Source organism: Phyllobates terribilis, unplaced genomic scaffold (genome assembly GCF_046119375.1).
Source record: "Phyllobates terribilis strain yellow unplaced genomic scaffold, ASM4611937v1 Scaffold_4__5_contigs__length_816908805, whole genome shotgun sequence".
In the NCBI taxonomy this organism is placed as follows: Eukaryota; Metazoa; Chordata; class Amphibia; order Anura; family Dendrobatidae; genus Phyllobates; species Phyllobates terribilis.
This window is the reverse complement of record NW_027362764.1, coordinates 611,695,836-611,720,751: the sequence shown is the minus strand read 5'-3', so window position 1 is coordinate 611,720,751 and position 24,916 is coordinate 611,695,836. Positions and strand designations below refer to the sequence as shown.

At 40.9% G+C, this 24,916-nt stretch overlaps 1 protein-coding gene across 8 annotated transcripts in view; it reads left to right on the top strand.

Annotated features, from left to right (window-relative positions):
* ST18 (ST18 C2H2C-type zinc finger transcription factor) overlaps positions 1-24,916 on the top strand; it is a 520,674-nt gene that overhangs the window by 326,914 nt on the left and 168,844 nt on the right. For 7 of the 8 annotated variants that reach the window (XR_012320159.1, XM_073679292.1, XM_073679288.1 and 4 more), the window contains exons 6-11: positions 2,274-2,966; positions 14,450-14,584; positions 16,401-16,491; positions 18,136-18,234; positions 18,322-18,521; positions 22,386-22,594. Coding sequence is in view for 7 of the 8 variants with exons in the window: in XM_073679292.1 (XP_073535393.1) it covers positions 2,274-2,966; positions 14,450-14,584; positions 16,401-16,491; positions 18,136-18,234; positions 18,322-18,521; positions 22,386-22,594 (1,427 nt within the window). In the remaining variant the exon portion in view is untranslated. The remainder of the gene's footprint in view (positions 1-2,273; positions 2,967-14,449; positions 14,585-16,400; positions 16,492-18,135; positions 18,235-18,321; positions 18,522-22,385; positions 22,595-24,916) is intronic. The other variant, XM_073679291.1, reaches the window with a different exon arrangement.

The window sequence follows — 24,916 nt, the reverse complement described above, 5'->3', positions numbered from 1 at the left end:
TGCTTAACCTCCGCTAGAGACTAAAATTACGGGGAACCCCACGCCAATTTTTTTTAATAATAAATCCTTTATTTTAATACTAAATGACAAGTACAGTAACCAACACTGTCACTGTACTTATTATATATGTGACTGACATGTTTCTATCTATCTAATCTATGTGTGAAGCTCTATTCTGTCTGTTATAAATTGTCGGGTACAGATGCTGAATTGCCGGCCGGCTTTTTTAAAGAGACGGTGCATGAAAACATTATTATTTTTTTTAATAAATCCTTTGCAGTAAATGACAAGTACAGTAAGCAACACTGTCACAGTACTTCATATATATGTGACTGACATGTTTCTATCTATCTAATCTATGTGTGAAGCTCTATTCTGTCTGTTATAAATTGTCGGGTACCGCTGCTGAATTGCCGGCCGGCTTTTTTAAAGAGACGGTGTACGAAAACACTATTATATTTTTTAATAAATCCTTTACACTAAATGACAAGTACAGTAAGCAACACTGTCACTGTACTTCGTATATATGTGTGACTAACATGTTTCTATCTATCTAATCTATGTGTGATTCTCTATTCCTTCTATTCTAAATTGTCGGGTACAGATGCTGAATTGCCAGCCGGCTTTTTTAAAGAGACGGTGCATGAAAACACTATTATTTTTTTTGATAAATCCTTTACACTAAATGACAAGTACAGTAAGCAACACTGTCACTGTGCTTCTTATATGCGTGACTGACATGTTTCTATCTATCTAATCTATGTGTGAAGCTCTATTCTTTCGGTTCTAAATTGTCGGGTACCGGTGTATGCCGCTGCTGAATTGCCGGCTTTTCATGTTTCACGGTGAACACAGTTCCCATCGATTTGGGCAACCACTGTAATGCTACAACCACCATGGCTGTGGCATTACAGTGAGTGGCAGACAATCCCTGCATGATTGGTGCTCTAAATAGCGCCAGACATGCAGGACACGCTTTTGGTGCACGAACAGTTATCGAACATAACCTCGAACAGCCGAATTTTTTGCAAATCGTTCGGGTTCGTCGAACAACTCGAACACCACCCAAAACAGCTCGAATTTGAGATTGGCGAACAGTTCTAGTCGAACACCGCTCATCTCTAATCTCGAGTACTGAGATGCTCGGGCGAGTACCAAGCAGTGGCGAGCATGCGTGCTCATCACTAATCCTCACAAATCAAATTGCAAATTGTTTGAATTCACCAGGACCTGAGAATTTCAGGAAATTTGACTCAATGATAATTTGCAGCTGCTCGATCTGTTTATCTCTAGTTATAACTTATCCATAGGATAGATGATATCTTACTGATTGGTGAGGGTTCAAACATTGGAACCCCTACTAATCAGCAGGACAGTGAACTATATCCCCATTAGAGTGGAGCGGCAGTGCATATACTCGTCGGCTGCTCCATTCATTTCATATAAGGCTTCCGAGCTCTGTGCCCAACTTATTCTGGCAGTCCTATACAGAATGAATGGGGCAATGGTTGGGAGTTCAACTTGCTGCACCATTTTGTACCAGGGATAAAAGTTATCCGGTCTCTATATTAGTTCAGGTGCCAGCAGTGGGACACCCACCGGTCAACAAGTTGTCACCTATCCCCTAGAACAAATCCTTTAAGATTTACAAATGACACTGTATTAATGTATGGATTCCAGTTCTATTATTTTATAGTTACGTAACAGTTTAAAGGGAATCTGGCACCAGGTTTTTACTACCCCAAATGTGAGCAACATGATGTAGTGGCAAAAATCCTGAGTCCAGCGATGTGTAATTCACTGGTCTGTTTGCTACAGATTTGATAAAATCACAGTTTTATCAGCTGCAGATCTATTAGTTCCCTGAATGCTGAGCTGTGCATAACCCCACTCACACCACTGATTGCAGCTTTCTGTGTACACTGTGTATAGGCAGAAAGCTGCCAATCAGTAGTGGGGGCGGAGCTATACAGAGCTCATGAATATGGAGGACTACTAGTCCTCTAGTGATAATCTCCTGCTGATTAAACACTGATTTTATCAAACCTACAACTAGCAGCCCAGTAAGTGACAGATAATTTGAATCCGGGTCTCTGTCTATACATTATGCTGCTCACAGATTTGGTGGCAAAAACGTGGTGACAGATTTTCATTAATAGTCACTAAACAACAAATTCTTACCTTACTGTTTATGGCAATGTTCAAATTTGATGTACAAGTTGTGAAACAGACAATTCTTAGTCTGTTTAAATACAGTTTTTGTGTTCTTACAGGTACAATAATTGTTCAATCATCGGGCTTGACGACACATACAACAGAGGAAAAGTGTAGCTATGAAGACAATATCACTGACCCATTAGCGGTGGAAAGGTCCGATAAAGAAACTGTTTTTCATACAGTGACAGAACGCCCAACTGGGGGTGTAATTCAATCTACAAAGGCCATTAGAAACCACAGTGAAACATACTGCATCCAGTCCTCCAAACAAAAAGACTCACCAGCATCTTCTCCTGATGACAATAATGGTCATCTTGTAATGCCTGAAAATGGATGGGATAGTTCTTCCAGCTTTACAGATAAAACTTATTCAAAGGACCATATATCTGATAGGTTCAGTCATGCAATTAAGCAGAAAGATGAAATGGACATTAGTGAAGGAAAAATGTTGGAAAGTGACTCCATGGTGGGAACATCAGAACATGATGAAAGAAGTCCAGACCAGACTCCTGAAAGTGAGGATGATGATAAATGTCTCTCAATTATTACAGAGGATTCAGTGGATTTGGAGAAAGCAAAAGGAAATTTGAGCCTGCTGGAACAAGCAATAACTTTACAGGCAGAGCAGAGCCACATGTTCCACAGCACCTATAAGGAACTTGACATGTTCTTGATGGAACATCTAGCAAGAGACAGAAGACAAACTAAAGTAATAGATGCAGTTGGGCGGCAAATATATACCAGCAAAAGTAAGAAATAATATTACTTCTTGGTTCTTTTTTTTTATTTTTATTTTGAGCAAGATACTCCGAAAAGAGAGTCTGTCAGCAGATCTGACCCTCAAAATGGTTGACAGTAGTAAATAGGTGAGGGTTAAAACAGTTTAATGCCTTCATTACATGGATTCAATTCCTTCCTTTTTCCAAAAGCTGTAACTTTTTCATCTTTCCGTTAACATAATCATTTGAAGGCTACTTTTTTTGGCTTCTTTTTTTGTAGGAAAAGTTGGAGTTTTGAGTAACTCCATTAATTTTACCATCAATGTACTGGAAAATTGAAACAAAATCTAAGTACAGTGACATGGTGAAAAAGCGCAATTCCACCATGGCTTTTCTTTTTATGGTGCTCATTATGCAGTAAAAATGAGCTATCAACACAATTTTTTGTGTCAATATGATTACGTTGGTACCAAACATGAAAAGATTTTTTGGTGGTGGTGGTGAAAAAAATTGGTTGTGTCGCTATGTTTTCATTTTTTCCATTGATGGAGCTGTATGAGGGCTTATTTTTTCACAGTGAGCTGATGATTTTATTTGCATAACTTTGAAGTACATACAATATTTGATCGCTTTATATTGTATTTTGGGGATGTTGTGCAACAATTAAAAAACAGCAGTACAGGTGATTTGATTTTTCTTGCTTCACAGGATTTACTGAACATGAACAGGCTAAATTATTTTATTCTTTTATGGACATGGTGTTACTAAAAATGTTTATTTTTTATTTCTTTAATTTTAAACTAAATCAAGAGGGGGAGTGATTCAATTTTTCATATTTATTTATTCTTTTTTGATATTTTTAAAAACTTTTTTTTAATTTATTTTTTAAGTCCCTTTAGAGGACTTGAGCCTGCTCTTGCTTGATCTCTTGTTCTGTATGTTGCAATATTACATTATTGAAGTATACCAGGAAAATGATGATGTCTTATGAAGCTCGAAATAGCGTGACAGTGGGATAGTGTGACTTATATGCCTCTGTCAGATTGACATCTTCATTTAATAGGGCTAACAGCAGCAATCAAAACTAGCTTCATTCACAACTGCAAAAGGTGGATGTCGGCTACATAATACAGTCGGCATCTGCCATATGTGCAGCATGCTCAGCTGCTGAGTCTGCTCCATACTCCAATTACTGACTTGTGATGTACATGCACATCACACACTTGGACAAGGTTCAAATTGATGGTCATGCTACCTCATGACATAAAAAAACAGATTTTAATCCTCCTTGTGCTGAGATGGCAAGTGTCCTGTTGGCATTCCTTTCATGTGCAGTGTCCAGGCTTTTCTGTACTAAATGCTGCCCATTCACTCAACTCTGCTCTTAAAGGGCTTGTCCACTACTCAGATAATTCTTAAGCATTCCCTATGTTTCCCCCTTGTAAAATAATAACACCTATGCTAATCTCCAGTGCCAGTGCCATTCCAGTGGTGTCAGCACTGGCTCTCCCAAGGATCGCTGTAGCCAATCAGCGGCCGTTTCACGCTTCCCAACTTTGGATGAATCCTATACATCCAGAGGAAGTGAGAGAGGAGCAGTTCTCACTTCTTCCAGATGTATGTGATTTGTCCAAAGTATTTGAGAGTGAAGCCAGCACTGATTGACTGCAGAAATTGCGTGACATAACATATCATGTGATCTCCAGGAGAGCCAATGACAACACAGCTGGAATGGCACAGGTGATTATAGGTGTAATTGTCTTATAAGGGAGAAATATAGGGATTGAGAAGGGGTTGTCCAAGTAGTAGAAACCCCTTTAAGGGACATCTATAGCAACTAACTTGGAGACCATAAGCACCATTACTTGAACTCAAAGGGGAAGGGTTGGGGCAAATTCAGTTCAGAAAGCTCAGAACGCTTCACATAAAGAGACCACCCTACTTGTGATCACAGCACAAGAGGGTGAAAACCTATTTTGTTCATTATATATTACAAGTGTCATGACCGTCAATCTGGATACAGTGTTCAATCTACTTCACACTCCACCTCTCTAGCCATGTCAGCAGTTTTGAGAGGTCCAAACTGCTCATAGAGTCCCTTTAAATAAGCAGGTCTTAAAGAGAAGAGAGAATATTAATTCCTGAAGACTAAATGACATATAAGTATATCATTGCTGGTGTGCCTGTGGGGAGAGTGGGCACAGGGGCTAAGCTCTTTTTACATGTGGTAGATGCCAGCTATATTACATATTCAACATCTGTATCTAACAGCAGCGGCTGTAGCAGAGCTCTGTTTGCTGCTGTTAACCATTTAGATGTGGCTGTCAATTTCTAACAGTGACATGTTAATGGGACAGTTGCCTTTGCTCATGCGCCCCAGCTTGCGTTGCCATCTTGGTACACCTGTGAAGCTGAGCCACAGGCTAGATTTTTACTATGTACTGCAATGCTATAATATTGCAATATATAGTGTAAGCAATCAATAACAGGTTCAAGCTCCCTGGTAGAGCTAAAAATTAAAATAAAAAGATGTTAAAAATATGAAAAAATAAAAAATATAAAAACTCAAATCTCCCCTCTTCTTTCCAAACAGAATTAAAGAAATTTAAAAATTTAAAAAAACAAACATATTTGTTACCGCTTTGTTTATAAAAGCACAAAAGATCAAATGTACCCTAAACTGACAGCTTTCCAAGCAAAAATGAAGCCCTCACACAGCTCAATAGATGGAAAAATAAAACAAAACATCTTTTTTTATCACCGTAATTGTACTGACCTGGAGATTCATGCAGCCAGGTCATTTTACCCCCGAATGAACGCTATGAAAACAATACTTTGAAAAAAAAATGTTGGAATTGCATTTTCTTCAACATTTCCTCCCACTTGGAATTGCTATTCTATTTTCCAGAATATTGTATTATAAAATGAAGGATGTCTTTAAAACTAGAACTTGTCTTGCAAAACACAAGCCAATATACAGCTATGTCAATGGGGAAATAAATCCCCCTTAGAAGAAAGGGAGGGAAAATGTAAACATAAAAACAAAAATGATCTGCTTCCTTAAGGGGTTAATGATATTTAAGATAATTAGTAATATGAAACAATATCCCAATCCTTTGCTATAGTATATCTACAGTACACTGCAATATCAGCAATTTCATACTAACTGAACATAATCTTTGCATTATATTTTTAAATTGATGGGAAACTGCAGCTGATAAAATATTGAAAATATTACAAATTGAGCTAAATATGCCATAAATGCAATCATGTTTGTCATGTGGCTGCAAGTATGAGTGTATTCTCTACTATTCAGTATATAATAAAATGTAAGTCTTATTTCCTCACAAAAAATGTCATTATATAAAGATTCCCACTTCTTCATGCAAGAAGATATCCTCCAAATTTAGTCCAGGACTTGGGAGACATCTCTGATAAAGGTTTGTGGCTGCATAGATCCTCTTCTCTCACAGTTCCCTTTATGAAATGTTGTCTATCACAACATCTCTGTTTGAAGACTGTGGTAAAGCGACTTGCTCGGCTCTCCGGAGGCAGACACAGGACACACGGTTCGGGTAAACTTCCTGCGGGTTCATTGTGCGGCATAAACTCCAGCAGCGTCCCATAAAAAATAAACATGCCCTCTCGGGGTTAACGGGAAAACAAAAGAGAAAGTACAACAGAGTCTATTAGCAAGCAAGGCTCAGCCTGCTCCAGGTAGCAAAGTGAAGTCTTAGAAACACCAGTCCTCCGGTGTTGCTCTCTGGCTTCAGCCCAGCACAGCCTGGAGACTTCCCTCTCCAGACCACACACTACACAGAACAAACTACTGACTGAGTATTTAACCCTGCTCAGCCACACCCTGAGGGGAGGTTGGGGAATGGCCTCCCACCCTCTTTGCCATTCCCATAAAACCACATCCTTTAAGAGTTAACCCCCATCACATAACATGCTAGGAGAAATTTAGTAGGTTTCAGTTCACACAGGAGAGCAACCTGAGTGACACATACCTCCCCTAATATATCATACCAGTGACTGTCACATATTCCCCCCCCCCTCTACCCAAAGCCGGGGGTTTGGGCACCCTCAGATACCAGACAGGGAATCCTAGAGAGGGCATCAGCGTTCCCGTGTAACTTCCCGGGCCTATTCTCCACCTGAAAGTTAAAGTCCTGAAGACCCAGGAGCCATCTAGTTACGCTGGCATTTTTACCCCTTTTCCCTTAACCATCTCAAAGGGGCATAGTCTGACACCAACTTAAACTTCCGAGCTAGTAGGTAATATCTTAGCGTATCTACGGCCCACTTTATGGCTAAACACTATTTCTCCACTATTGCGCAGTTCTTCTCGCAGGATGAAAGTTTCTGGCTCAGGTAGAGAATGGGATGTTCTTCCCTATTTATCTCTTGCGAGAGTATGGCTCCTAGACCAACCTCTGAAGCATCTGTCTGGACCACGAACTCCTTCTTAAAGTCTAGTGCGACAAGGACCGGCGGCTTACACAGTGCTAGCTTCAACTGTTGAAACGCGGTCTCTGTTTCTTCTGTCCACTTCACCATAGTTGATCTGGTGCCTTTTAGGAGATCCGTCAGTGGAGTGGCCATCATGGCAAAATTTGTGATAAACCGCTGGTAATATTCCACCATTCACAGGAATGCTCTTACTTGCTTCTTGGAGAGCGGTTGCGGCCATGGCTGGATTGCCTCCACTTTATTAACTTGCGGTTTTATTTCGCCTCTCCCGACGACACTTGGCCTCCTCTTTTCTGACGGCACATTTTCTTGGATTTATGGTAAATCCCACCTTCCTTAGAGCACCCAGAATGGCCTGTAGTTTAGGTAGATGACGAGCCCAGTCTGGACTAAAGACCACAATGTCATCAAGATAGGCTGCAGCATACTTCTTATGTGGGGCTAGGATCCGATCCATAGCCTTCTGGAAGGTGGCTGGGGTCCCCTGTAGTCAGAATGCCATCCGAGTGTTTTGAAAGCACCCATCAGGTGTCGAGAAAGCCGTCTTCTCCTTGGCCGTCTGGGACATGGGGATCTGCCAATAGCCCTTCATCAGGTCAAGAGTGGTGATGTACCTCGTCGGTCCAAGTCTCTCTATGAGTTCATCAACGCAGGGCATTGGGTACGCGTCACACTTGGACACCTCGTTCAGCCGGCGGTAGTCATTACAAAACCTCCACTCTCTGTTGGGCATTGGCACAAGAACGATTGGGCTCGACCACCCACTATTTGACTCCTCTATCACCCTGAGGTCTAACATCCTGTTCACCTCGGCCGAGATCACCTCCCGGCGTGCTTCCGGAATACGGTACAGCTTCAGATTCACTCTTACATGTGGCTCCGTTAGCACGTCATGCTCTACCACCTGAGTATGCCCCGGCAAATCTGAGAACAGCTCCCGATTTCGCTGTAGTAGTTCTTGACACTGTTGCTTCTGGGCCGGCGATAGAGTCTTTGCCATAGTGACCTCCTCCACCTTGCCTTCGGGAGCGGCTCCCAGGCAAGGAGTTTCCACAGGTTCCCGGTCCCACCACGGCTTGAGCAAGTTCACATGGTATATTTTTCGGCCAGGCTGGTGGACTTTATAATTAACCTAGCTGACTTTTTCCACCACCTCATATGGACCTTGCCATTTGGCCAGGAACTTGCTCTCGACTGTAGGGATTAGCACCAAAACACGGTCCCCGGGCTGGAACTGCCTCAGCCTCGCCAATCAGTTATAGACCCTTGTCTGGGCTTCCTGCTCCTGAAGGAGATGTGCTTTCATGATCGGCATCACTTACGCTATTCTTTCCTGCATCTGGGTAACATTTTCAATGATGCTCCGGTGTGGCGTAACCTCGGCTTCCCAGGTTTCCTTAGCGATATCCAGGAGCCCTCGCGGATGTCGTCCATACAGGAGCTCGAACAGAGAAAAACCGGTAGAGGCTTGTGGAACCTCTCTTACCGAGAAGAGCAGGAAGGGCAGCAGATAGTCCCAGTCACATCCATCCTTCCCCACGACTTTCTTGAGCATCGCTTTCAGGGTCTTGTTAAAGTGCTCTACTCAGCTGTCTGTCTGCGGATGGTACACAGGGGTTTGCAGCTGGGTAATCTGGAGGACCTTGCACAGCTCCTTCATTACCTTGCTCATAAATGGGGTCCCTTGGTCCGTTAGAATTTCCCTTGGCAGAACGGTCCTGGCAAATATATGGACAAGTTCCCTGGCTATGCATTTACTTGATGAGTTTCACTGCTTCTGGATACCGGGTCGCATAGTCAATGATCACCAGAATATATTGGTGGCCTCGGGCTTATTTGACTAAGGGCCCTACTAGGTCCATAGCAATCCTCTCAAAGGGGATCTCTATCACTGGTAGTAAAAACTAATGGACTACAGAAATGGGAAGAGGGAGCAGTTATTTGGCTGGTGGGGCAGGACCTACTATAGTTGAAAATTTCTCTGTAACACCCAGGCCAATAAAACCTTCTTTAAATCCTCTCCTGAGTTTTCTCGACCCCTAGGTGCCCCCCATAACATGTGAATGGGCCATATCCAGTACAATCTGTCTGTATGACCCCGGCACTAATAGTTGTTCCACTATCTCAACGCCCCTTAGTTTGGCCACCCGATATAACAACTTCCCCTGAACTTCAAAGTGGGGTAACCTGGTGTCGGCCCCCGGCTCTTGGGCAACCCCATTACATACAGTAAACTGGTTAAATTCCCCCTTTAAGGTCAGGTCCCAAACTTGAGCAGTCCCAAAGTTCTCTCCGGACACATCCAACTCAAGGAGGTCGGCCTCCTTGGTCACCGTCTCGCCCTCATCGCTGGCAAGGATGCACAGTGGGAACTCTTCCACTCGAGACTTCGTCGGGGGTTCTTCTCCAGGGACCTGGTTTTTACCCATGCTATTTGGCCCGGTTCCATTTCCCCACAAGTCCCAAAACAAAGAAAAATCACGGCCCAGTATGACGGGATGTATCAGGTCCTTAACCACCCCAACCTCGTGGGACTGGGTACCACAGTCTGTTCCCACTGTCGCTGTGGCCACGGGTTAGTCCTTGTCGTCCCCATGGATGCATCAAACACCCACTGTTTTGTAAGGGACCAATTGGTGGGGAAGGGTAGCTCTGATTAAGGTCACCAGACTTCCAGAATCCAACAGTCCAAGCACCTTTACTCCATTAATGGACACGGCACACGCCTGCGGCCCCTCGCCGGTCGACAGTTGACTCTGCTGGCTGGATAAGCATAATAGGAACCCCAACTGCTTAGGCTGCAGTCCATGGGCTCAGGGGACATATGACACCGGGCGGCTATGGGTCCGGGGTTGTGACGCCGCCAACAGACTATATCTTTAACAACAGTCCTTGTGGCACCTTCAGTGGGGGTGGGAAACCCCGAGTGGTGGCTCTAGACCCCTTCTATGGTGAACCCACCCCCTTTTCGGTATTCCAGTATGGGGAAGTGACTATATCTGGTTTCCCGAGGGATTTCTCAACCACCTGGCACCTCTCTACCAGGCCAATGAAGTCATCAGCATTCTGGGGATCGCCCTGGGCAATCCAAGTCTGTACCGACTTGGCAAGGGAGTGCATGAATCTATCAATCACCTCCCACTCGACCATCTGGGCCAGAGTGGAGGACTCTGGCTGAAACCACTTCTAAATGAGATGCAGTAGGTCAAACATCTGCGAGCGAGGGGGTTTGTCGCTGGCATACGCCCAGTAATGGACTCATTGGGCTTTCACAGCCATATTCACTCCCAGGAGTGCCAAGATAAAAATTTAGTAGGTTTCAGTTCACACAGGAGAGCAACCTGAGTGACACATACCTCCCCTCGTATATCATACCAGTGACTCTGTCACAAGACTTGCATCAACACATTGGCAAACCTGCCATTTCCTAGGATTTCCTATCACCGGCCATAGTAGGGACCCACCTTACATAGTGAATGGCTGAATAGCATATAAAAGCATTTTCTGTGTTCAGGATGGGAACAGAAATTAGAAACCATTGGTAACTCTGGCAGCTTTGGAAAAGTAGCAGTGACGGATCAGTGAAAATAGCTATTAAAGATTTTTTACCTAGAGCTCAGAATAGGTAAAAAAATTAATCAGCCAAACAACCCCTTTAAGACAGAAAGTGCTGATATTTGATTGACAAATCCAGAGGACATAATTTGAAGCAAAAATGGACATATGATAGAAAAATGACTAGGAATTTCTTGCATAATGTTTGATAAAACAAACAATGATGTGGAGTCATTATGATACACTAATATACAGTCTGTCCCAGGACGGTGACTATAATGGAAAATGCATCTACTTAAAGGGAATCTGTTAGCAGGTTTTACTATGTAATCTGACAGCACCATGAGGTTGGGACAAAGACCCTGATTCCAGCGATATATCACTTAATTTACTGGGTACAGCAATGATGATAGAGTTACAGTTTTCTCTGCAGCAGGTCCGAGATGTTGAGCTGTGTATACCGCACCCACACCACAGCTTTCAGTGTACCTTGTATAGCGACAGAGAGCTGCTAATCAGTGCTGGGGGTGAGGTTAGACTAACCTGCACGTGCCAAGTTGTCCTGTAGTGATAACCTCCTGCTGATAAAAAGCTAATTTTAGTGAAACAGCAAAACAGTATGTGACACATAGCAAAAACCTGGTGAGAGATTCCCTTTAAGGGCATAGTTCTTGTTCCAGAACATTGACTGCAATCTATATACAAAGAATAACAAGGCTAAGGAAAATTACTTAGTGGAATTAGGAATAATAGTTATTAGGCAAAGGCATTAGCCATTTCAAATACACAAAATCCCCAGGACAAACCAACGGGGACGTCCCTTTGAGTGGGCCCACATCATGCTGTACATTCCCGAACAGCACTTCGATGTCAGTGTTGAATGCAGCAGGATTCGGTGTGCACAGATGCTGGTAAGCACCCCACCTCGGGCTGGTACCACCCACATCAGGCTGTACATCCCTATACAGCACATCAATGTGCTCAGTGAATGCAGCAGGAATGGCTGGCCACAGATTGGTGAAGCGGGAGCAGTTGAGTCAAACGCCCAGGTTAGTGTAGCACAGGCTGCTCCCTGCTAAACTGCTGAGTGCAGGGCACAGTGAAGTGAGCTTGGATGAGAAGGCTTCCTTCTCCATTCCACTCCCCACAACTGGCACCACCTACAATATGCTGTACATTACAATACAGTGCATGGATGTGTTTGTTGACCGTGAGGGTAAGAGGAGCCACTCTCTGCTACACTGGTGAGTGGATGGGGCAGCATTGTTCTGCTTGAACCCCCCCCCCGGTGAGGGTAGTATAAACAATTAGGTGATAAGTCCCCCACTATTGCTCCACTTATATAAATGCCTTATAGTGTCATGTGGTTGTCCAGCCACATAGTTTTGTAATAATTAAGGTTGGAGGTAGAAATAAGTCCATTGAGTTCAATCTACAAACTAACACGTTGATCCATAAGAAAGCAAAAACCCTGTGAGACAAATGCGAATTGACCCATATTTTCTTGCTGACTCCACATATGGCAATCAGACTAGATGCCCAAATCAATGTGAGACCATCATGTTGTGGCAATATTTCAGTTATAGACAGACACGGGACACGCTAAAGCATGTATATATATATATATCTATATCTATAATATAATCAGGGATGTGTCCTTCTCTCCGAAGCCTCTATAGACTGCGCAAGCACACTGCGCCTGTGCAGTGTGGCCACAGACAGAAGAACACATCCAGCCATTACAGGTGACCGGAAAGAAGACGAGGGTGGAGGAGTGTGGAGGAGATCGCGGTACGCGTAGGTGCTGACCGCATACTGACATCTCAGGCGCCATTATGACATACCTTCATCTCCGGCTGGAGGAGGAGTGTGGCGCAGGAATTAGCGCGTGCGCATAGTGCGATCTCCAACGCCATTTTGTTTAAGACAAAGTGGCCCCGAAGTCGGCGCGTGCGCACAGTGCGATCTCTGGCGCCATTTTATTGAAGTCAAATTTGCACATAGTCTCTTCAACAAAATGGCACCTGATAGTGCGTTATGCGCATACACTGGTTCCGGTGCCATTAAATAACACAGATGAGGCGCTGCAGGGGAGCGGGGAAAAGGTGAGAAGAAGTATTTTTTTTTTATATTGATGGAACAACAGTAACACAGGCAGGATGGGGGAGCATATACCAGGATTGGGGACCCAGATAGGGGAGCATAAACCAGGATGGGGCACCCGGATGGGAGAGCATATACCAGGATGGGGGGACTTGGATGGGGGAACATATACCAGGATTGGGGACCCAGGTGGGGGGGCATATGCCAGGATTGGGTACCAGGATGAGGGAGCATATACCAGGATGGGGGACCTGGGTGGGGAAGCATATCCCAGGTGGGGGAGCATATACCTGGATTGGGGATCCGGATGGGGAAGCATATACCAGGATTGTGCACCAGGATAGGGGAGCGTATACTAGGATGGGGGACCTGGATGGGGGAGCAAATACCAGCATGGGGAAGCATATGCCAGGATTGGGGACCTTTATGAGTGAGTATACCAGGATTGTGGACCAGGATGGGGGGAGCATATGCCAGGATGGGGGACCCGGATGGGGGAGCATATACCAGGATTCTGGGACCAGGATAGAAGAGCATATACCAGGATGGAGAAGCATATACCAGAATGGGGAAACAGAATGGGGGAGCATATATCAGGATGGGGAAGCATTCGGTTTTAGTCATGGGGTCGGGGGCAGCGAAGGCTCAGTCATTGCTCTGAGAATACAAAGTGGCCGCTGTAACCCGGACCCTAAATGACAACTGAGCCTCAATGTAGAGCCAGTGTCAGTCACTGCTGGGGGTGACTGAACCGGCACCGCCCCGCCTCCATGACTGAAACCGAATGCTGGCGGGGAGAATAAAGTTAATTTTCTACCCCTAGCATTCAGCTGCATGCAGGTGATGGGCAGCATAATAACTCTGTTAACCTGCAGATTAACCGCATATCTGCAGGTTAACAGCGTTATTTCTGATGACAGGTTCCCTTTAATTTTGTAGCACAATACTTGAATAAAATGGCACCGTAGTGAGCGCATGCGTATACCGTGCTATCCGGCGCTATTTTTTTGAAGACATTGTGTTTACGAATTCGCATGTAGAGTTTCTTTAATAAAATGGCACCGGATAGCACGGTATACGCATGCGCTGACTCCGGCGCCATTTTATTGAAGTAATGTGCTACAACGTCAACATAGTAGTGCACATGCACTGCCCATCGTCATTATCCCTATGGCAAACTAAGCAAATAACACAGATTTTCTACAATACTGCCATAGATTGCCCCAAGTGTAAAGAGGACAGATGCTGGGTCTGTACAAACATGAGCTAAACTAATAGTGTATCACAGATAGAACTCTTTGCTATGTCCATACAAAGCTGAAAAAAATATATACTGTGTAGATGAAGACAAGTGCAATACTGTTTGTTCTGTTTCCTTCCAGATTCTTCACGACTTGAGAAACGTGAGACCAAATGCCCTATCCCAGGCTGTGATGGCACAGGTCACGTTACAGGACTCTATCCACATCATCGCAGTCTGTCGGGGTGTCCTCATAAAGTCCGAGTGCCTTTAGAAAGTTAGTGACACAAAGCTTAGTGCAGATACAACGTGTGATTATCTGTCAAGTTTGTAATGAGTCCGAAATTAAGTGATAACACGATGGTAACATTGATCCGAATAGACAATTGAATGGAAAACAAAATTATGTGGATTCCTATTTACTATTGATTCAAATATGTCATAACGAGGTTTTCCAATCTAGTAAGCTCAATTAATGTATGTGTTGATCAATACTCAACAAACATAAAAAGTATTAGACATAACGTGTGGAAAGCAGATACAATGTATAACTGAAAACGAGTATAATTTCTGTTTATTACAGTATTGAACAATATGCTCATAGTAATGAATCAATGTATAATGCGTCCTGATCTCACCACAACCATCATTTTATTGTTTAAGACAATCTGGCGGTCATGGATATTGATAATGCATGAAGCAAATAAACTGCATATTTAGGTGTAGTAACTAGGTCACAGCGATACTCTTATCCACACATATTACACATTTCTATTTCTATTTTGCACAGAACACAAAATATGTCTCGTAATTGGAAACAGATTTCTGTTTCCTCGTGCAGCCAGTCTTGTTCTCCAGTGCATCATGTTTACTAGGGAACATGGAGACAAGGAGACCTTCCTAGTGTCAAACAAAACCAGAGGGGGGTTTAACCATTCCCTGACGTGATAAGGTTTTTTCCAGTTTCATTTTTTTAAGTCATAATTTTTTTATGAATGAATTGATATTTGAGGAAATTTTTTTGTGGGGCAAGTTTTATTTTTAATAAAAAAGAAAATTAATTTACCATAAATTATATTGAAAAAAAAAAATCTCTGTGGGATGGAATAGGAAGAAAAAAACAACAATTTTGCCATTGTTTTTTGAGTTTTATTTTTATGGAGTTCACTGTCCAGTACAAATGACATGTTAAATTTACTCCGCAGGTCAGTAGGATAATTATGATTTATATATTTTTTTCCTATGTTTTACTACTTTTACAAAATAAAAAACTTTAAAAAAAAGGTGCATGTGGACATATTCTGAAAGCCATTTTTTTCTGCCACTCGAGCTGTGTGAGGACAAGCTTTTGTTTTTACTAAAATATTTATGGTACAAAAGACATTTTGATCACCTTTTGATATTTTTTTTTTTAGGCAAAGTGACTAAAAAAGATGAATTCTAGAATTTTTCTTTCTTTTTGTATATAATATTTAATGTGCTGGATAAATAACATTTTTAATACATTTTTTATAGGTTGGATACTTACAGACGTGGTCATACAGATTCTTTTTATTTTTTTTTATTGGTTATATTTGTTTGCACAATGAACGGGAGCAGCAAATGATGTGTGTAAAATGTTGTATTTTTTAACACTTCTTAAAAAACTTCCATGTATTTTTTTAGTCCAATTAGGGGACATGAAGATCATTGATACCGTACAATGCATACATCGTATATCTGTATTGCATTGTAATGGGGGGGAGGGTTTCATAATTCCCCCAGTTGCCATGATTCTCAATGACTGAGAAATATAAAGGGTTAAACAGCTGGGTTTCGAAGTTTTTCTGATCCTAGCGGTTGCAAGCAGGTTGCAGCAGCATAGCACAGCTGGCATCCACTACCTATGGACCAGGCTCAGCCCCATACCTGCTTCCAACTTCTACTGTAAGTTAATGCCGAATAGTAGAAAGGGGTTAATCTAGGATCTCTCAATGTTTTATAGGGATAATAATCAGCTATGTTACTAACATATTCACTTCAGAGATTAATTCACTGGGTTGTAATTGCTGTAAAAAAAGTTTCTAAATAAAACTTTCTTTTTCTCTAACCAGTTTTGGCCATGCATGAAAATGTGCTGAAGTGTCCAACACCAGGATGTACGGGGAGAGGGCATGTTAACAGTAATCGCAACACACACAGAAGGTATCGTGAGCAACTGGTGGATTTACAATTGTTGAATGATTGAACTATGATTGACAGGACAAATGACTGTTTGGATAAAGCAATAGGCTGCCGGCTACAAAGGAACCATTTTGTAACAAATCAGGATTGAGCAGATGGCCGGCTTGCTGGGAAGCATTTTTGAATTTACTGAAGCCACAGATTTATTTAAATTAAAATAGTGATTTAAAACTGTGAAAAGGCTATGTGCCGTATTTGTAAAGCAGATGATACAGAAGAGAACAGGTTTTAAATTGTGACTCCATTGAGTCATTTATAATCTTGGAGCTACTCCAACATATAGATGATAAAAACAATAAACCTGAAAATTAGACCAGAGAGAAACCTCATAATCATGTATACATATGTACAACTATCTATCCTATAGGTATTTAAATTTCCGGTCAAAAATCATAATATTGCTCAAGCTGTCATAGACACATACATTAACCCTAATTATCCCATAGTTATTATAAGCACAGTTAGTTGCCCTCAACTCTAACCCTATGTTTACTTACAACCTTAAAATCCTTTAAATAACAATTAAAAATCATGAATATTCTAAGGCCATATTCAAAGCATCTATACATACAAATATTTATATTGAAAAGCACAGATGTTTGGGATTGTTGTAGTCAGTATTAGCCATTAGACTTATAACACCCAATGGGCGCCACAACATTAATCAGAAAAATAAGAAACGGGTACCATCCAACAAATTCCTGAACCATCAATTTATTATACACACGTGGTCAAAATTGTTGGTACCCTTCGTTTAATGAAAGAAAAACCCACAGAAATAGCTTGAATCTGACAAAAGTAAATAATAAATTAAAAATCTATGAAAATGAACAAATGAAAGTCAGACATTGCTTTTCAACCCTGCTTCCACAGAATTGTAAAAAAAATTTAACTCATGAAATATGCCTGGAGAGAAAAACTTCATGCAATAAAATGATATATGATATGCAATCTAGTTGGTCCCCCCCTCCGTGGAATCAAAACACATGATTGAAACAAAAGATATATACATAACTTATACTTACAATGAAAATAAAATATCCCCACCCACATCAAATAGAGTAATGCAGTATCAAATTATAACTTGGATTATAAAGTTAGAAAGGAGTCCCAAAAATGATAGCAAACATTATCACTCAACAAAAGGGCTAATTTCTTTATATAGCATGTGGGAATGGAGGGTGCGTATTGTCATGGAGCAGTTTAATTAGGGGTAACAATTAAAATATATGAAAATATAATCCAAAAATAAGAAACTAGGCAAACCTCATTATTTGAAATGGTAGCCATAAAATTGTAATAATCTACACTTTACAAGCTTATTTTAAAGTTAGATATATTGAGTTAGGCGCAGTTAAAAGTTCCATCATGTGACCAAATATTTTTGTCCACATAATGGCAGAAAGACACATAACTATGGCTATTCTACTAAACTTATTGAATCAAAAATCATATCGACCTAAATTTTATTCAGTTGCACTGCAGAAGATCCTGGTATTGAGGCTGTAATATGGGCGGTAGCAGAAGGCAGCCTTATGGCTATTTAGGCTGGCATAGTAGAAGGTACTGGGAAAGCTACTAATCATCTTAACTTTTTAACTTAAGTCTTTCAGGTTGTCCAATCGCTGCAGCTGAGAAGCTTTCAAAAACACAAGACAACCAATTTTCCTGTAGTAGTGGGTCAAGCCTTGAATCTATTCACAGGTATTGATTTCTCAAAGCTATAATTGTATGAAGAACTTTGAATTTGTCTGAACTATAGCTGATTTTTTTTTCCTCTTCATAAACCAGAGCAACATGTGTCAAACATCTTGAAGTTACCCAATTTAGTTATGGAAGTGCACCACTTACCACAACCCGAGCAACAATAATTAAAGAGCACGATAGATTTGGGAAAGTTCCATTTGACTATGCCAGCTTTGATGCCCAAGTGTTTGGAAAACACACCATTGCAACAGTTGTTCACAGCCAAGAGACAAGCAATGGAGAAGGTACAAATATACTGTGTCCACAATCAAGTTCCAGCTTAATGTAAAGTTAAATGGTCACTCTTGTTTCAATAAAGTTTGCATAAATCAATAGTACAAGCAAAGATAGGAAACGTTGTAATATACAGAACAGACCAAAAGTTTGGACACACCTTCTCATTTAAAGATTTTTCTGTATTTTCATGAGTATGAAAATTGTACATTCACATTGAAGACATCAAAACTATGAATTAACACATATGGAATTATATAGTTAACAAAAAAGTGTGAAACAACTGAAAATATGTCTTATATTCTAGGTTCTTCAAAGTAGCCACCTTTTGCTTTGATGACTGCTTTGCACATTCTTGGCATTCTCTTGATGAGCTTCAAGAGGTAGTCACCGGAAATGGTCTTCCAACAATCTTGAAGGAGTTCCCAGAGATGCTTAGTACTTGTTGGCCCTTTTGCCTTAACTCTGCGGTCCAGCTCACCCCAAACCATCTCGATTGGGTTCAGGTCTGGTGACTGTGGAGGCCAGGTCATCTGGCGTAGCACCCCATCACTCTCCCTCTTGGTCAAATAGCCCTTACACAGCCTGGAGGTGTGTTTGGGGTCATTGTCCTGTTGAAAAATAAATGATGGTCCAACTAAACGCAAACCGGATGGAATAGCATGCCGCTGCAAGATGCTGTGGTAGCCATGCTGGTTCAGTATGCCTTCAATTTTGAATAAATCCCCAACAGTGTCACCAGCAAAGCACCCCCACACCTCCTCCTCCATGCTTCATGGTGGGAACCAGGCATGTAGAGTCCATCCGTTCACCTTTTCTGCGTCGCACAAAGACACGGTGGTTGGAACCAAAGATCTCAAATTTGGACTCCTAAGACCAAAGCACAGATTTCCACTGGTCTAATGTCCATTCCTTGTGTTCTTTAGCCCAAACAAGTCTCTTCTGCTTGTTGCCTGTCCTTAGCAGTGGTTTCCTAGCTGCTATTTTACCATGAAGGCCGGCTGCACAGTCTCCTCTTAACAGTTGTTGAAGAGATGTGTCTGCTGCTAGAACTCTGTGTGGCATTGACCTGGTCTCTAATCTGAGCTGCTGTTAACCTGCGATTTCTGAGGCTGGTGACTTGGATAAACTTATCCTCAGTAGCAGAGGTGACTCTTAGTCTTCCTTTCCTGGGGCGGTCTTCATGTGAGCCAGTTTCTTTGTAGGGCTTGATGGTTTTTGCAACTGCACTTGGGGACACTTTCAAAGTTTTCCCAATTTTTCGCACTGACTAACATTCATTTCTTAAAGTAATGATGGCCACTCATTTTTCTTTACTTAGCTGCTTTTTTCTTGCCATAATACAAATTCTAACAGTCTATTCAGTAGGACTATCAGGTGTGTATCCAAAAGACTTCTGCACAACACAACTGATGGTCCCAACCCCATTTATAAGAAATCCCACTTATTAAATCTGACAGGGCACACCTGTGAAGTGAAAACCATTTCCGGTGACTACCTCTTGAAGCTCATCAAGAGAATGCCAAGAGTGTGCAAAGCAGTCATCAAAGCAAAAGGTGGCTACTTTGAAGAACCTAGAATATAAAACATATTTTCAGTTGTTTCACACTTTTTTGTTAAGTATATAATTCCACATGTGTTAATTCATAGTTTTGATGCCTTCAATGTGAATGTACAATTTTCATAGTCATGAAAATACAGAAAAATCTTTAAATGAGAAGGTGTGTTCAAACTTTTGGTCTGTACTGTATCTTATCAGAGAATTCAGATTTTTTTCTCCAATTATCAAACACTTCTGTCTATCCCTTGCCTCCTGAACTTGCCATCTACTCTATGAAAAGCAGCTCACATCCATCTTCCTTAAAATTAGAGAGACTACCACCACAGTAAGGAGTCACATCCTAATATACTCTATCGAGATGTGAAGGGCAAAAGGAGTCAGGAGCAAAATGAAGAAAAAAGACAGGCAAATTCTGCTAAAGTCAGTGAATTATTTTGCTAATCCATCGCTGGATTCACAGCCACACAGCTCAATATTGCTATATAAAATACTCAATTCTGATGCTGCTTATGAGCATGTGCTAAGCAGAGAAAGAAGCAAAAATAAGCAAGATTCCCTCTGTTTCTATGTACTGGATACAAGAAATACCATAGTAGCTAATCTCCATCCACTAGTTCAGACAGAACAGAAAATTAGAGTTAGGTCATGCAGAGTAAAAAACTGTTGAAAATGCAGGATACAAGTCATATAATGACCAGAAATTGTGTTATTCCTCATGTACACATGCAACAGGTTCTACTGAAGAGTGCATGAATTTATATGTATACTTTCATGTTTCATGATTAAAAAGAAAACTATGGCAGCTGGACATTTTTTTAAGAATTTCTAAATCTTGAAATATCAGAACTTTAAAGGGTTTGTTAATCTAGGATACTCCCTTTCTTAGGCTGCCGTTCTTTTTGCTATTTGTTACACAGTTCACAGTTTTACAGAAAAATTCATCTAGTAGGGATATGTATAAATGTCTCACCAAAATTTACCCTTAAAACTCAATCTTTATTAAAGAATTAAAAAAAACAACCAACCACTGAACATGTGAATTATTTAAAATTAGGTATGATAAATATGGACGTCCTAAACAACAAGGGTACACTCTCCCTATCATTGCACTGTATTCCTTCCCTACTTTGCTATGGAGGTTGGCACCCTAGGGATAGCAAAATGGTGCCCTGCCTCAATGTAGACTCGCCCTCACTCACCCTGGAAAGCCCTATCCTATGCCAGAGATGTTATTAATACAGGGGTGAAGCCAAAAAAGGGGTCAAATACAAATTATTTCAAATCCTCTGCATAACCACAGGACGTATATAACAATGGCAGACTGTCACAGTTGAGTTTTAAGGGTACATTTTGGTGAGGTATTTGTTACCCAGCCATTAAAAATGGGCAACTATGCAATAGTAATGTTGCATAGAGTGATACAGGGGAAAATATAGATATACGCAATGACTACCATTGGTGGTATATCAAAAATGAGAATATCCAAAACCTCTTATGACATTTTGTACAGTTTAAGCAACAATTTACACATCCCTGTTAATGTCACCATCCAAAAGAACCGGCTGCTTTTTTTGTTAAGTGTCATCCCAGTTACTTCCTAGTTGCTTACATGTTGCATCAGTTTTTTTTTCTTTCCTTTATTTCATGGAAGCAGATAAACTGAACTTTTTTTTACCCATTGATTCTCAATAAATCATCAGATAAAAATGAATGAAACTAGGATGGAACACTAAAGTACATAGTATGCCTTCCTAGTTTCATCTGAGTCTCATGGATCACCATAGACTTTAATGGCTGAGTCTAATCACAAAACTGATAAGAATAGGACATACGCCACATTCACATGTTCTGTTTTTGGTCAGTATTTTACACCAGTACTTGTAAGCCAAAACCAGGAGTGGAACAATCAGAGGAAAAGTATAATAGAAACACGTCACCACTTCTGTATTCAGCACCCACTCCTGGTTTTGGCTTACAAAGACTAAGGTAAAATCCTGACCAAATACTGAACGTGTGAACGTGACCATACTCTGAGTTTGAAACTCTATAGGTCAATGTGTTGTCCGAGAAAGAAAAAGGACAGCACTAGGACATGTCACACGGATGTGTGAATATGGCCTTAGTGAATATCTCTGATGTTTTGTATACATTTCTAATGAATCTGTTTGGAATTAAAACAGCACAGAAAAAAACAAGTTTGATGTTCCGTATATTAATATAGCAAAAAAAATCTGATTTATGTTCAAATTTTCAATTATTCTGACATGAAGAAAATCATATGTTGCATGCATGTAATCACATCTCTCTTTCACAGCAAAACAATTTCCAAGTCCAGTGAGATCTTCCAACCGACTGCCTAGCGCCCACACACAGAGTCCCCGTCATGCCAGCTCTTACAGCTATGGTCAGTGTAGTGAAGACACCCACATAGCAGCAGCTGCTGCCATTCTCAACCTTTCCACCCGCTGCAGGGAAGCAGCAGCAGAGATCCTGTCCAACAAACCATTGGGTCTGTCTGCCAAGGTAGGAGAATCCAAAGTCCTGGAGGTTGTAGTGTCTACTGAGCTGTGAATAAACAGCTTTTCACATTAGACTTAAATCCCACAAAAACAAAGAATGTGCTGTACAGTATCTGCAATAACTTTGTGTAAGGGATTTATGCAATGGCAAAACATTTCATTTTTTTATGGGGAGGGGGGATTTATGAGATTTAAAGGAGAATTATCAGATGAGTAGGGCGCACGACATGCACAATTGCTCTCTGTAGCAATTAGGGGGAAGGAAAAATTGTTCCATTTTTCCATGGGTAATGGAGCTGAATTTTTGAGCTGCAGATTTCAGATAGCTATGATTTTCTGGAGGCATATGCATTTCTTGCTGTCATTGTTCTAGGGGATTTCATGCAGAGTCTCCTCCGTATGGATGAGCAGAGTACATGCTGAATTAAGCATGCTCTAATCTGTTCACCATGAACCAAAAGTGATAGTTTAGCCCTCTTTTATTAAAACCCTACAGTGAGGTCGGGTATAATGATCCATTTCTTCTGGTGTATGTCCAAAAAGTCAGATTAATCATTTCCACTTAAATAGATTTGTCTGATGCTGTTTACTTCAACACATTTACACCACAACACCTTGTTGTTCCGGATTATGAATCTATACCTGAAAGATAAAAGATAGTACATGCAAGAACCCTACATCGAGTACACATAATACAGCAAGTAGCCTTGCTACAAGACAACCAGTTAATAATAATCGCTAGCAGAGATGAGCGGATCAGGCAAAATTATAATTCGCTTGCTCACGTATTTTTCCCAAGAAATATGATTTATGGACAGGTTTTTTAATGTCCCTTATTGAGCACGGGGGTCCCTCTAAACATAATAGGTAAAAAAATAAAAAATCTTTATTTTCACCTTACCACTCACCTCTATGAGGGTCAGTGAGGTGAGCGGTAAAGTGAAAATAAGCATTTTTTATTTTTCACTTTGCTACTCATCGACACCCGTCAGGTCCTCACCACATTTTCTGATTCCACACTGCTCAAACTGGAAGCTTCTGCGCAACTGCAAAAGTTCACGGTGTCATGACATCATGACATGTGCCATCACCCTCCGCGTACACTCATAATCCTTCCAGGCCTTATAAAAGCTGAATGTCCCAGCTCAGCGTGAGTGTTGGGGAATCTGAAGATGCTGCAAGTGGCGGTGAGTAGCAGAGGGCCAGAGAGGTGAGGCGTAAGGTGAGTATGACGATTTCTTTTTTTAACCTTTCAATGGCCTTGTATGGTTCAGAAAAATGGCGACAAGCGGCCGCCATTATTATGATTGCTCGCAGAATTGAATTCCAAAAACAAAAGCATTTAGGGAAATGCAGATTTTTGTAACTTTATTTGCTTATCTCTATGTATACCACCTGCAGGAACTTGTCAGTGTATGAAGCATGCACTGTTAAAATGAACCCCTTTCCTCACATGCCAGGTGCACTACCTGAGCCTGCCTCCAAAAATACACATGCTAGATGTTTTAAACTGCTGACATCTACTGGATGGAATACAAAGGGGATCAAAAAGTTGTATGCATGGCAAACTGATACCAAAAATCTCAATGCTGCCAAAAAATTTAAAAAAAAATATATGGGTCTCAGAATATAGAAACATGTGGGGCACAAACCAACATTTTTTTATTTTTTATTTTTAGAAGTAGTAAAATACAAAAAAAATATTAATTTTAATATTTAACATAACTAAAACCTCAAATTAACAGTAGTATTTAGTACAGTATATTTAGAACAAGGTCCTCATACGGCTATATCAACAAAAATATAAAATATTTTGGCTCTTGGATGGAGAGGAGGGAAAGGCGATAAAGGAAAAAAAAACAGCTGGTACAGTGGGAACGATATAACCCCTTCATGTCGTGGCCAATTTCCATTTTTTGTGTTTTAGTTTTTTTCTTCCCTTCATCCAAGAGCCATAACTTTTTTTTTATTTTTCAGTCCATATAGCCGTATGAGGTCTTGTTTTTTGTGGAATGAATTGTACTTTTAAATGACTTCATTTATTTTATCATGTTATGCACTGGAAAGTGGGAAAAAAAATTCCAAGAGTGTTGAAATTGCAAAAAAGTGCAATTCCACAATACTTTTTTGGGTTTATCATTTACCAAGTTCCCTATATTGTAAAACTGACCTGGCAATATGATTCTTTATGTCAGTACAATTACGCAGATACCAAACATATATAGTTTTTTTTTTTATTTCTGTGGGGGAAAAAAATCAGAAATTTGTAAAAAAACAAAAAAAATTTTGCTTGTGTTGCCATTTTCCAAGACCCTTAGCGTTTTCA